This window comes from Bos mutus, chromosome 15 (genome assembly GCF_027580195.1).
Source record: "Bos mutus isolate GX-2022 chromosome 15, NWIPB_WYAK_1.1, whole genome shotgun sequence".
NCBI classification, from domain to species: Eukaryota; Metazoa; Chordata; class Mammalia; order Artiodactyla; family Bovidae; genus Bos; species Bos mutus.
Window position 1 is genome coordinate 37,762,094 of NC_091631.1, and position 13,940 is coordinate 37,776,033.

Genomic DNA, 13,940 nt, shown 5'->3' on the forward strand with positions numbered 1-13,940 from the left:
GTGGACTGCGGCAAAGCCTCCAAACGCATCTCTCCACTCCTCAACGTCCACTCCTAATACATCATCCGCTCTGAAGTCAGAGCAATGTTCTAAAAATAAGACCCGACTATGGCCACTGGAGTAAACTCACGGGTGTCTCATTGCCTGTGGGGCAAACGCCCAGACTGTTCTCAGGGCCTGGCACGTGGCCCTGGTCTAAGTCTTACCTTCAGCCTGTCACTGTCCCACTCCAACACCGCAACCAGACAGAAGATGGTTTGTTTCAGAGTCTTCTCACCCCAACCTCCACATCTTTGCACATGCTGTTTCCTCCACCTGTGATGTATTTCCCCCTCTAGTCTGGAAAACTCCTATTTTTACTTTAAAACAAAGCAACTCTCTTACTGCATAGCACAGGGAACTACATTCAAAATCCTGTGGTAAACCATAGTGGAAAAGAAGATGAAAAGGAATGTATATGCGTATGTATGTAAACTGAGTCACTTTGCTGTACAGCAGTAATGAAGACAACATTGTATATTAACTACACTTCAATAAAAGATTAAAAAAAAACACTGCAATTCAGTATCAAGTGAAATAAGGTGGCGTCTCTCTGTGGTTCTATAGCAATCTGTCCCGAACTTAAAAAAAAAAGTCTTTCTTTAAAGCACTTGTCTTGCCCACAGTTCTGCTGGTTATCTTAGCAGTCACTCCTTTAGCCAGGCTCTCACTCCACCCCCACTGCCCAGACTCCACCTCTATCTGGACTCCTGTAATAGCCGGCTCGTGGGTTTCCCTGTCTCTGTCTTTATCCCAGTGATGTAACTGTCACACTATTGCCAGAGGGAATCTTCTAAACTATATATGATGATGGAAACTCCCTGATTAAAATCTTTGGTTGGATCCCTAATGCTTTCCAGAATAAAAATGCAAATTCCTTAGCATGTGCTGCCCAAAGTGGGGACCCCACAGCACAAAGCCTCTAAGGTCTGGGGTCTGGCAGTCTCATGTGAAGTGCAAGTTGCTCAGTCGTGTCTGACTCTCTGCGACCCAGTGGACAAAACACTCCATGGAATTCTCCAGGCCAGAATACTGGAGTGGGTAGCCTTTCCCTTTTCCGGGGGATCTTCCCAACAGAGGGATCAAACCCAGGTCTCCTGCATTGCAGCCAGGACTCTCCACCAGCTGAGCCACCAGTCAGTCTCATAAAGGAGGTTAAATTCTTGCAGCCTAAGGGCTCTGCATCACTAGTCAGCTTCTCTGGTTATTTTTATCAGGAGTTGCTTGGGGGCCATTCATGCTTTCTGGTTCCAGGCCCCCGGGGCTCACGGGAGCAGTGGCTGCAAGGCCCCTGTGGACAGCATTGGGTGGGGCAGCAAGCCTTGCTCACCCTGACATAGGCCCTGGGACTGCCCCATAGGTGTGATCCTAGCCTGGATCCATCAGGGACCCATAATCACAGGGCCAAGGTGGGGCAGTGGGCAGGAGTCCAGTTTCTTACCAGAGGGGCCACAGCTGCGGCTCGAATTTTGATTTGCAAGTTTTTTAAACTCCATGAGCTCTGCATGGTCCTTCTCATACGTCCTCTTTAGGTTCTCCACATACTGCATCATCACTTCTGTTGCTTTCGACATGCGTTTTTCCTGCAGGGACGCAGAGGAAAAGCTCATCAGCCCTCTTTGCTCTGAGCCAGGATCTGGGCTGTGGGATTCAAAAGGTTACAGTGATATGACTCTAAGAGTTTGCTGTCTGGGGTGTGAGCTGAAACAGGGGCTCAGGCACCTGCCCTCGAGGAGAACAAGAACAAGCCCAGCCATAAAGCCTCAGGAGATGAGAAGGAACAGAGTCCTCCCTGTGGAGAATGGGTTGGGGGAGGCTTCATGAAACAGGCTGAAGTGATGTAGGGCATGGGCAGCATCTGGGCATGTAGCTATGGGCATGAGAGACAGTTCGCATTCAGGGAACTCCAAGAGCCAAAGTCTAGAGGCAGGACATTACCAGGCTTGTATCAACGTGAGGATTCCCCCTCCAGACCGAATCCTTTGGAGAGTAAAGAGGATGCCTTCAGGAATTGAGGGCTTCCCTGGTGGCTCAGACAGTAAAGAATCTGCCTTTAATGCGGGAGACCCAGTTTCAATCCCTGGGTTGGGAAGATCCCCTGGAGAAGGAAATAGCAATCCACTCCAGTATTCTTGCCTGGAGAATCCCATGGATAGAGGAGCAGGGCGGGCTATAGTCCATGGGGTTGCAAAGAGTCAGACACAACTGAGTGACTTTCACTTACTTATCAGGAATTGTGCTGGGGCAATAGGCATATACCAGAACTGTCTGGAAAGCCAAGAAAGCACAGGTCATCCTGCTTATATAGGAATCAGCAAATGGTTGGGTTTGTTCACAAGATGAAAAGGTGAGTTAGAGCTGAACTGAGTGCTTTGGACTCATTCTGAAGGAAGAGGGGAGCCACTGAATGTCTTAAAGGCGTGTCATAATCAGTCCACCAATGGAGACTGGTCTAAAGGAAACAAGATGAGTGGCAGCTAGAGCAACAAGGAAAATGAGGATAAGTGCCTGAACCAGTCCATCGGAACCAGAGAGGACTCTGAGGACTGAGACAAGGAAGCCACTTGGAGAAGGCTGAAGGCTGGAGTGAGAAGCACGTCCACAAGGACTGTGCAAAGTGAAGAGTCTTCTCTGCTGACACCTCTCCAATCCCTCAGAGAGCCCACAACCTGCCTGTCTGTGGAGGGGCATGCTCAGTGACCAAACCCTGGACAAAGTCCCCGTAGCCCTGAGCCGAGACCAGTCACTTCCCTAAAGCTCTCCCTCTGTGCTGCTCCCAGCTGGAAGAGCTTTCTGGGTGCTGCCACTCAGGAAAGTTGGGTGACTTTTCCCTGGACGGACATAGGTGGGACAGCCCTGTGGTTTGTTCTTCTTTCATTCTATGAGAACCGCCCAGGGCTGGGCCCCAGGAACACCCCTGTCATGCAACCCACGAGGCAGGACACATGGTACACAGATCCATGGCAACAGCAACAGTGACAACAACATCCAGGTGCTTTACAAGTGTCTCAGCAGCCTTGGATGGCAGACACCGCATTTTACATTTGGAGCAGCTGGCGCTCAGAGAGCTTGTTAACTGACCCAAGGGCACACAGTGAACCCTGGTACAATCAGAATGGAAACTCGGGCCGTCTGGCCCCACAACACCATGATGGGTTGGGGCAGTACCTTGTGTGCCTCAGGACTTCAAAGTGGCTGCAAGGGAGCCACAGTTGGGCTTTCATCCCAGGTTTGCCCATCACTGTGTTATTACCTTTCTGAGACTTCACATTTTTACTGAGGAATATCTTTCCAAGATTACTGGGAGGATTAATGAAACAAAGTGGGTTTTCCTAAAGCATGTTTTGCCAAACACTAAATTCCATGGGAATTGAGTAGGTATTTTATAGGGAGAAAAAAAAGAAGGAAGGGATGGTTCTTTACTCAAATACATTTGAGAAATACATAGGTAATGTTAAACAGGATTTTTCATTACAGGACTTCTCAAAGCCTTGATGCCAGCACGCATTAGAAATCTCCAAGAAAGGTAGCACGCAGCAGTTCCCATGCAGTAGGTATCCATGCGTGCAGGCTAAGTTGCTTCAGTTGTGTCTGACTTTTTGTGACCCCACGGACTGTAGCCTGCCAGGCTCCTCTGTCCTTAGGATTCTCCAGGCAAGAATACTGGAGTGGGTTGCCATGCCCTCCTTCAGGAGATCTTCGCAACCCAGGGACTGAACCATCATCTCTCACATCTCCTGCACTGACAGGCGGGTTCTTAACCACTGGCATAAAAGTTTTTTCTGGGGGAGCACCTCAAGAGTTTAGTGGTCTGCCAAAAATACTCTGAAACAATCGTAATTGGGGACATAGGATGTCCGGCCCACAGGAAGGCATCAGTTGGTGGTGTCTGCAGTTGTCAGCGCTTACACTCAGCCCCAGTTACAAGAGGCAGAGCAGAGCTCACCTGGCGGACGGCCCCCACCATCTCGGCACGGCTGGAGAGGCGGGCAGCCAGGCGGTGCAGGACAGCAATGTCCTCCAGCAGCTTCTGGTAGGTCTCCCGGTGCTCACAGTGGTGCCAGAGGGAAGCTGAGGACTGGGGAGGGAGAAGGAACATCACCTGCGGTCCTCGCAGACCAAGACTTGACTTGTGCTGTCCTGACCGAAAGGAGGGGCCTCTGTAGGCCACCAGCTGCAGCTGTTTCTGGGGTTGAAGAAGCCCAGTGTGGACACTATATATCTGGCCAGCCCAGAGGAAGGCAATCACATCCAGGTCTCTTGTCCCCAAGGTGCTCCCTCTGCCATCCCAGGTCACCCAGCCCCCTTCCTGAAAAGCTGCTGAGGACTCACAGGCCTTACACACAGCCCTGAGGTAACCAGGTCTTCAGGATCTCAGTCTCAGCTCTCTGAGGAAGCTTCTGCTTGGCTCAGGGCCTCAGCCTCATTTCTCATTTCATGAGACTCTTCTTGGTGACTATGAAAAGCAGGACACCTGGCCCAGTCCCTGGGGACAGTCCCTCCTGCAAGGGTTCTCCAGTCAGGCTTTGCAATTACCGTAATGGAAGCTTTGAAGTTTTCCAGTTCCTTCTCTGTGTTTTCCTCTGTCAGGTTGCGTTCCCTTTCTGCCTGGTTAATTCTAGATTCCAGGGTGTAGCTGTCATTTCTAAAGGCCAAGGACAGTTGTACAAACACGTTCTGTTGGGAACAAGAATGTGGAAGAAGCGCTAGGAGGAGGTACTGGAGGGAGCAAGGCTGCCGGTGAGTTTTTTGCATGAGCATTTACATCACCTCATGGAATCAGCCCGCCCAAAGCAGCCAAGTACAAGTGAAACTCTCCCTTCTTGGAGCAAACTGCACAAAAGATGGTGAAATAGGTCCGTACCAGTTCCTTCCCAGGACCAGAAGACCAAACGCATTTTACTAATAAACAATAAGAGAGTAACACTTTGCTTTTTCCTAAATGTCAAGAAAATAACATCCTGTCTTTGGGTTTAGATAAACTCAGGCCAACATAGCTGACTGTGTAAGCAATGTGGATTCATGCTAGGATTTATGGCACGTGAGTTTTGGAGGTTTCGCATGAAACTACTGTATTTAAAGAAACTCTACTTGAGATGTAAGCCTGCTGATCCAAAGCACATTTCAATCAGCATCTTATCTGAATATACCAAATCCTGAAAGCAGCTTTTAGAAGCTGCCAGGAGATTAAATAAAACCAGGTATGATTCAGTTAGAAGTTTTCTGGAAAGAGTATTCCATGCCAAAAATGCAGCCTGCATGAATGAACTTTGAGAGGTGGGGTTCATCACACATGGAATTCCTGGGCTAGTAGGAAACTTCTGGAGAGGAGAGACAGACAGATGGACTCCACACAGGAAGTAAACAATGGCCTTCATGTGCCTTGCCTGCATCAAGTGGTAGCAGATTTCCACCCTCGGGCGAGCTGATTCTGCCTGAGCGTCTGAGGTTCATGTAACATGGTCCACGGTGGGTAGACATCTCCAGATGGAGAACCGAAAACCCTGAGCTACTCAATAAGATGATGAGAGCAACATCGGAATCTTCTCTGTAGCAAACGTCTGCTCTGCGCCAGCACTGCCAGGACTTTCATGCACTTTAGCTCATTTCATCCCTCAACCACATTCTGTGTCAGGAACTGCTGTGTCCACTTTATGGGTAAAGAGATGGACACCGAGAGAGGTCATTAACTGGCTCAATGGGCCACTGGGGAGTAGCAGAGACAGGATTCAGCCTCAGCCTCTCTGATTGCAAAGCCCGTGCTCCTTTCACTGTGCTGACCACGGATTGTGTCAGAACACACGGAGGACAGGAGCGCACTGTTAACCAAACCACCCATGGCCATCTCCACCAACGTGAGTGGGCGGGGATTTTCTGCCCTGCCCAAACCTCAATCAAGTTCATCAGTAATGGTCAAAGTTTTGTTCTCTATACCTGGGTTATCCCCTTTAAAGGCAGTGCAATATAAAGTGCCCTAAATTCAGTCAGAGGACGAGGATCCAAATGTTGGTTCTGCGAAGCACTGGGTCTGGGATCTCAGATGAGTCATTTAATCCCTTAGTTTCCTCCTTTGTTCTGCTTCCTACTCTACCTGTTTCTCAGAGCTGATGAGCGGGTCAGTTGAAAGCATGGACATGTGTGTGTCACGGGCTGTAAGTGCCCTGTCTGTGTGCCAGGCAATTGTTACTATCTGTGCCAGTATTTCACATTGTCTCTCTCTCTGCTTATGTGGTCCACTGAGTCTCAGGAAGGGTATGTTCGCTTTCTTGTTATCAGGGGTAAACCATGCTATAAGATTGTAAAACCTTCCATCCCCCTAACCCGAAGTGAAAAGAAATTCTGGAATCATCTATGTTCCTGCTCCCTTCCTTCTGTCAGCATTGACATAAAATTGTCATGGAAACAAACTGCTGCTGGTGTTGGAGGTCCTCACTGTCTCCCCTCCGATGCATTCTCTTTGTCCATCTACCCCTTCACCAGAATGAAATGCCTCTCAGCTCTCTCACCATCCCCAATGGGACAGCGTCTCTACAGAGATGAGGAGGCCCTGGGGGGGATCAGTCGAGGTGAGAGAGCTGCCCCCACAGTCTCTCACCATGGCTGAACTGGCTTCCTTATGTCTGAAACACTTAGAAGGAAAGCACCTTCATCTTCCAAAGTTTGAAACATGAAATCTGATCCTATTTTAATAATTTAAAAAATAAATTTGATTCACTCTGCAGCCTCCCAGCTGACTTTGTGTACTTAAGTCATGCTTTTAAAGAAAACAATTTTTGAAGAAATGTGGGACTGCCAATTACCTTCTTATCCCTGACCAAAGTTGTTAAAATCTTCATTAACTAGGGTGGGGGGGGGGGGTGCGGGATGGCTGGTTCAGTTGGTCTGATCACAGTGCCCATATTTCCTCCATGGTCACTCGTTCTCATGTTTGTGTGAAAATGTCAGGAGCAGAGGCTGGAGAAGGGAATGTTTTGAATAAAGCCACTCATGCCCAAGTACTCAATTTCATAAAGCACTAGAATTACTTACCTCGACTTCCTTTTCAGTGAGTGGAGGGGCACTGTGAAAAAGAAAAAGACACAGAAATGAACTTTGTCCAACCCACGAAATAAACCCAAAGGTGGCTTTGACCAACCAGCAGACCAGGTGTTTCCAGGAATTGGAGTAAGCAGGGCTGGCGAGATGGAGAAGATGCAGGGTGCACTTTGCGTGAGTTCTATAACCTGCGAGAGACTGCCCGGACGCCGACTCCTACAGAGGAAGTGTGCTGGAAAATGGGCTCAGTGCTCTACAAGTGCCTCCACTAACGGTGACTTTGGGTGAGCTCTTTAATCTAAGTTTGCTCATCTATAAAATGGGAATAATATCTATCTTGCAGGAGTCTTATAAGGAATACATGTATGTATGTAAATATATATGTACAATACATGCATATATATGTGGGCTTATATTCATACATATGTGACATCTACACAGTTGTTTATGTGTATATATGTATACAAGCACATATATGTATGTATATACGTGTATGTGTACATCTGTGTATATACATGTGATGTCTACACGTGGTGGGCACTCAGGAGTGTTGATTATTACTATGACTAACAGGCGTGTTGTGAAGTCTTAATGAGAGAATACACAAGCTATACAATTTATAAGTTGTATACATCTGAACAGCCATTGTCATCTTTCCGGGGCTGCTCAGGTCTGTAAAGCCTGGCCCTTCTCTTGCCCCTGAGGACTGTGATGAGGGCGCATGTGAGCCAGAGAATGAATGGCAGGAAAGAGTGGCCAGAGCTCTTCTCCCTACCAAGGGCCTCCTCTGATGGCTGGAATCAGATCAGGAGAGAGAGTCCCAGCTGGTGCAGAGGGCGTGGTTCCCCCAGCAAGCACCCTCCACTCTGCACGCTCGCTCGGCCACCGCTCTGGCTGGTGACTACAGCTAGCCCAGCTCAGAAACCTGGACAACGTAAACAACACACGGGCCCTTTCCTGTGCTGGGGAGGACGAGGAGTCCCACCGGCGTCACAGGACTTGGCAACACAGTGTGTCATCGATAAGGCTCTCAGGAAACACAGCTTCCTCCCTTTGACGGGTGCGGAGAGACCCTGAGAGCAAAGGTAGGGGTCAGCAGTCTCTGCAAGGGGCTGGTTCTCACCCCTGACAAGGGACTATGAGAACCTTCCTGTCAGGATGAGACAACAAGACCCCATGGCCATCCAGTCAGCAGAGTACAGAGCATGAGATAAACAACTGCAAAGATGTTGGATGCTTGCAATTCTTGCCACAACCCCATCCGTCAGGCCCTTTCCTCTGGGGGCCAGCCAACAATCTCAACTCTCCTATAGAGCATGCATGTCTTGCTTATATGGTGCAACAACACTCATTGAGCTTACCTTTGACTCTTGACTTTGTTTGGACATTATGTGAAAATTACATGTTTTCATCAATTATTAACCAAACTTATTTTTCAACCTTGATTACTCATTGGCTGCTTTTCTTTTTGCTATAGAAAACTTTTTTTTTTTTTAATGTACAAGGCCTTGAGGGCTCAGGGAGGTGTGGTTTAGGTAAAGAAACTGCATGACAAGGCCAGCTCCCAAAGCAGAGCGCTCTACCTCATGAACTGTCACCGGCAGGCAAGGGGGCAAAGCCATTACCCTCCAAAAAGGTGGCGACGTATGAGGAGACCAGTTTGGATATCATTGTGTGCCTCAGAATTCAAACTGCCTTAAGAGGCCTTAGAATAAAATCAAGGGCCTCTGTGAACTGTCCCCTACCAGACTCTCTTTCTCAGCCTTGAAGGCTGTTTCGTCTTCAAACACACTTATCTCATGTGGCCCCAGGGCCTTTGCATCTACTGTTCTTCCCTTTTTTTCATTCTCTTACATTTGTAATTCATAGAATTGTACAAACATCATTACAGTCAACCTTAGAACTTTTTAATCATCCCCAAAAGGAACTCTGAACCAATTAGCAGTCACTCTCCCAACCCCCATCCTGAGCCCTAGACAACCGCTAATCTCCTTTGCCTCTATGGATGTCCCTATCCTGGATATCTCATATAAATGGAGTCATACAATACTGACTGACTTCTTTCACTTACCATAATGTTTTCAAGGTTTATCCACATGGTAGCATATACAAATACTTCATTTTTATGGCTGAATAGTATTTTATTCTATGGATATATCAGATTTTACTTCTCTGTTTATTAGTTGATAGGCATTTGGTTTGTTTCCATTTTTAGCTATTATGAAAAATACTTGTTATTGAACATTCACATTCCAGTTTTTGTGTGGGCACATATTTTCATCTCTGCTATATATATAGGAGTGGAATTGCTGGGCTACTTTGGCCACCTCATGCAAAGAGTTGACTCATTGGAAAAGACTCTGAGGCTGGGAGGGATTGGGGGCAGGAGGAGAAGGGGACAACAGAGGATGAGATGGCTGGATGGCATCACTGACTCAATGGACATGAGTTTGGGTGAACTCCGGGAGTTGGTGATGGACAGGGAGGCCTGGTGTGCTGCAATTTATGGGGTCGCAAAGAGTCGGACACGACTGAGTGAATGAACTGAACTGATGATAACTGTACGTTTAACTTTTCAAGGAATTGTTATTCAAATTGGCTGTACCATTTTACTGAGAATTTCAATTCTTCCACATCCTCACCAACATTTGCTATTGCCCAACTTTTTATTGGGCTTCCCTGGTGGCACAGTCCGTAAGGAATTGGCCTGCAATATGGGAGACCTGGGTTCGATTCCTGGGTTGGGAAAATCCCCCGGAGGAGGGCATGGCAACCCACTCCAGTATTCTTTCCTGGAAAATCTCCATGGACAGAGGAGCCTGGGGGTCTGCAGTCCATGGGGTCGCAAAAAGTTGGACACAACTGAGCGACTAAACATAGCACAGCACATGTTTTCTATTATAACTATTCTAGAGATTTAAAATTATATCTCATTTATGATAAATGATAAATCATTCAATGAAGTTATTATTCATGATAAACCATCTGAATTTGCATTTCCCTAATGACTAAAAGATGAGGAAAGGCAGGCACCTTAAAGATGGCAGAGTAGAAGGACGTGCGCTCATCCTCTCCTCTGAGAACTCCAAAATTTCAGCTAACTGCTGAACAGCCATTGACAGGAGAATATTGGAGCCTACCCAAAAAAGACCCCACATCCAAGGGCAAAGGAGAAGCCTCGACAAGGGTAGGAGGGGAAAAACCACATTTAGAATCAAAGCCCATACCTTCCAGAGATGCTCGGAGGGCTCAAACAAAACCTTGTGCATGCCAGGACCCAGGGACCCCACAAGAGACTGAGCCAGACTTGCCTTTGAGTGTTTGAGTGTCTCCTGTGGAGGCACAGGTCAGCGGAGGCCTGCTGCGGGGACAGGGACTCTGGCAGCAGCAGACCTGGGAAGCCTGGCTTGTGAGCCCCACCATAGAGCCACCGAGCAGACAAACCCACAAACTGGAGCAATGACCCCACAAGAGACTGAGCCAGACTTGCCTATGAGTGTCCAGGAGTCTCCATTGGAGGCATGGGTAGATAGTGGCCTTCCGTGGGGTCAGGGGCACTGAATACAACAGTCCTGGCATAAGTCCTTTTGAAGGAGGACCCCCAATCCTGGTTTGGCCTCAGGCCAAACTATAGGGAGAGAACACAGCCCCATCCATCAACAGAAAATTGGGTTAAAGATTTACTTAGTATGGCCCTGCCCATCAGAGCAAGACCAGGATTCCCCCACAGCCAGTCCCTACCATCAGGAAGTTTCCACAAACCTCTTATCCTTATCCATCAGAGACAGACAGAATGGAAACTGCAGTTATAGAAAACTAACCAAACTGATCACTTGGATCACAGCCTTGTCTAACTTAATGAAACTATGAGCCATGAAACTATGTAGGGCCACCCAAGACGGACGGGTCATGGTGGAGAGTTCTGACAAGACGTGGTCCACTGGGGGAAGGGAATGGCAAACAACGTCAGTATTCTTACCTTGAGAACCCTATTAGCATTGTGAAACATCAAATAAGGTATGACACTGAAAGATGAACTCCTCAGGTTGGTAGGTGCCCAATATGCTACTGGAGAAGAGTGGAGAAATAACCCCAGAAAGAATGAAGAGGCTGAGCCAAAGCAAAAACAACACCCAGTTGTGGTTGTGATTGGTGATGGAAGCAAAGTCAGATGCTGTAAGGAACAATATTGCATAGGAACCTGGAATGTTAGGTCCATGAATCAAGGCAAATTGGAAGTGGTCAAACAGGAGATGGCAAGAGTGAACATCAAATATTTTAGGAATCAGTCGACTAAAATGGACTGAAATGGGCGAATTTAATTCAGAAGATCATTATGTCTACTACCGTGGGCAAGAATCCCTTGGAAGAAATGGAGCAGCCCTCATAGTCAACAAAAGAGTCCGAAATGCAGTACTTGGGTACAATCTCAAAAATGACAGAATGATCTGTTTCCAGGGCAAACCTTTCAATATCACCGTGATCTAAGTCTATGCCCCAACCACTAATGCTGAAGCTGAAGTTGAAAGGTTCTATGAAGACCTACAAGACCTTCTAGAACTAACACCAGAAAAAGATGTCCTTTTTATCATAGGGGACTGGAATGCAAAAGTAGGAAGTCAAGAGGTACCTGGAATAACAGTAAAGTTTGGCCTTGGAGTACAAAATGAAGCAAGGCAAAGGCTGACAGAGTTTTGCCCGATCACAGCAAACACCCTCTTCCAACAACACAAGAGACGACTCTACACATGAACATCACCAGATGGTCAATACCGAAATCATATTGATTATATTCTCTGTAACCAAAGATGGAGAAGCTCTCCACAGTCAGCAAAAATAAGACCAGGAGCTGACTGTGGCTCAGATCATGAACTCCTTATTGCAAAATTCAGGCTTAAAACTGAAGTACAGAAAACCAGTAGACCATTCAGGTATGACCTAAATCAAATCCCTACAATTATACAGTGGAAGTGACAAATAGATTCAAGGGATTAGATCTGATACATAGAGTGCCTGAAGAACTATGGACCAAGGTTCAGAACACTGTACAGGAGGTGGTGATCAAAACCATCCCCAAGAAGAAGTACAAAAAATGCAAAATCATTGTCTGAGGAGGCCTTACAAATAGCTGAGAAAAGAAGAGAAACAAAAGGCAAAGGAGAAAAGGAAAGATATATCCATCTGAATGCAGAGTTCCAAAGAACAGCAAGGAGAGATGAGAAAGCCTTCCTCAGTGATCAATGCAAAGAAATAGAGGAAAACAATAGAATGGGAAAGACTAGAGATCTCTTTAAGAAAATTAGAGATACAAGGGGAACATTTTATGTAAAGATGGGCACAATAAAGGAAAGAACAGTATGGACCTAACAGAAGCAGAAGATATTGAGAACAGGTGGCAAGAATACGCAGAAGACCTATACAAAAAAGATCTTAATGACCCAGATAACCACGATGGTATGATCACTCACCTAGAACCAGACATCCTGGAATGTGAAGTCAAGTAGGCCTTAGGGAGCATCACTACAAAGAAAGCTAGTGGAGGTGATGGAATTCCAGCTGAGCTATTTCAAATCCTCAGAGATGATGGTGTGAAAGTGCTGCACTCAACATGCCAGCAAATTTGGAAAACTCAGCAGTGGCCACAAGACTGGAAAAGATTAGTTTTCATTTCAATCCCAAAGAAAGGCAATGCCAAGCAATGTTCAAACTACCACACAATTGTACTCATTTCACACGTTAGCAAAGTAATGCTCAAAATTCTCCAAGCTAGGCTTCAACAGTACTTGAATTGAGAAATTCCAGGTGTTCAAGTTGGATTTAGTAAAGGCAGAGGAACCAGAGATCAAATTGCCAACATCCGTTGGATCATAGAAAAAGCAAGAGAATTTCAGAAAATCATCTACCTCTGCTTCATTAACTATACTAAAACCTTTGACTGTGTGGATCACAGCAAACTGTGTAAAATTCTTCAAGAGATGGGAATACCAGACCACCTTACCTGCCTCTTGAGAAATCTGTGTGCAGGTCAAGAAGCAACAGTTAGAACCAGAACATGGAACGACGGACTGGTTCCAAATTGGGAAAGGAGTACGTCAAGGCTGTGTATTGTCTACCTACTTATTTAACTTATATGCAGAGTAAATCATGCAAAATGCCAGACTGGATAAAGCACAAGCTGAAATCAAGACTGCTGGGAGAGAAAGCAACAACCTCAGATAATGCAGATGACACCACCCTTATGGCAGAAAGCGAAGAGGAACTAAAAAGGCTCTTGATGAAAGTGAAAGAGGAGAGTGAAAAAGCTGGCTTAAAACTCAACATTCAGAAAACTAAGATCATGGCGTCTGGTCCCATCACTTCATGGCAAATAGATGGGGAAACAATGGAAAGACTGACAGACTATTTTCTTGGTCTCCAAAATCAGTGCAGATGGTGACTGCAGCCATGAAATTAAAAGATGCTTGCTCCCTGGAAGAAAAACTATGACAAACCTAGACAGCATATTAAAAAGCAGAGACATTACTTTACCAACAAAAGTCCATCTAGTCAAGGCTATATTTTTTCCAGCAGTCATGTATGGATGTGAGAGTTGGACTGTGAAGAAAGCTGAGCGTCAAAGAATTGATGCTTTTGAACTGTGGTGTTGGAGAAGACTCTTGAGAGTCCCTTGGACTGCAAAGAAATCCAACCAGTCCATCCTAAAGGAAATCAGTCCTGAATATTCATTGGAAGGACTGATGCTAAAGCTCCAATATTTTGGTCACTTGATGCGAAGAGCTGACTCATTTGAAAAGACCCTGAAGCTGGGAAAGATTGAAGGCAGGATGAGGAGGGGATGACAGAGGATGCGATGGTTGGATGGCATC

The 13,940-nt window shown here is 46.5% G+C and overlaps 1 protein-coding gene across 6 annotated transcripts in view; it reads right to left on the minus strand.

The window, feature by feature from the left end:
• The window catches only part of IRAG1 (inositol 1,4,5-triphosphate receptor associated 1), a 166,474-nt gene that overhangs the window by 27,018 nt on the left and 125,516 nt on the right, over positions 1-13,940 (minus strand). For all 6 annotated transcript variants that reach the window (XM_070383925.1, XM_070383922.1, XM_070383926.1 and 3 more), the window contains 4 exons: positions 7,069-7,099; positions 4,576-4,716; positions 3,986-4,117; positions 1,481-1,622 (listed from right to left, as the gene is read on the minus strand). In XM_070383925.1, coding sequence (XP_070240026.1) covers positions 1,481-1,622; positions 3,986-4,117; positions 4,576-4,716; positions 7,069-7,099 — 446 coding nt within the window. The remainder of the gene's footprint in view (positions 1-1,480; positions 1,623-3,985; positions 4,118-4,575; positions 4,717-7,068; positions 7,100-13,940) is intronic.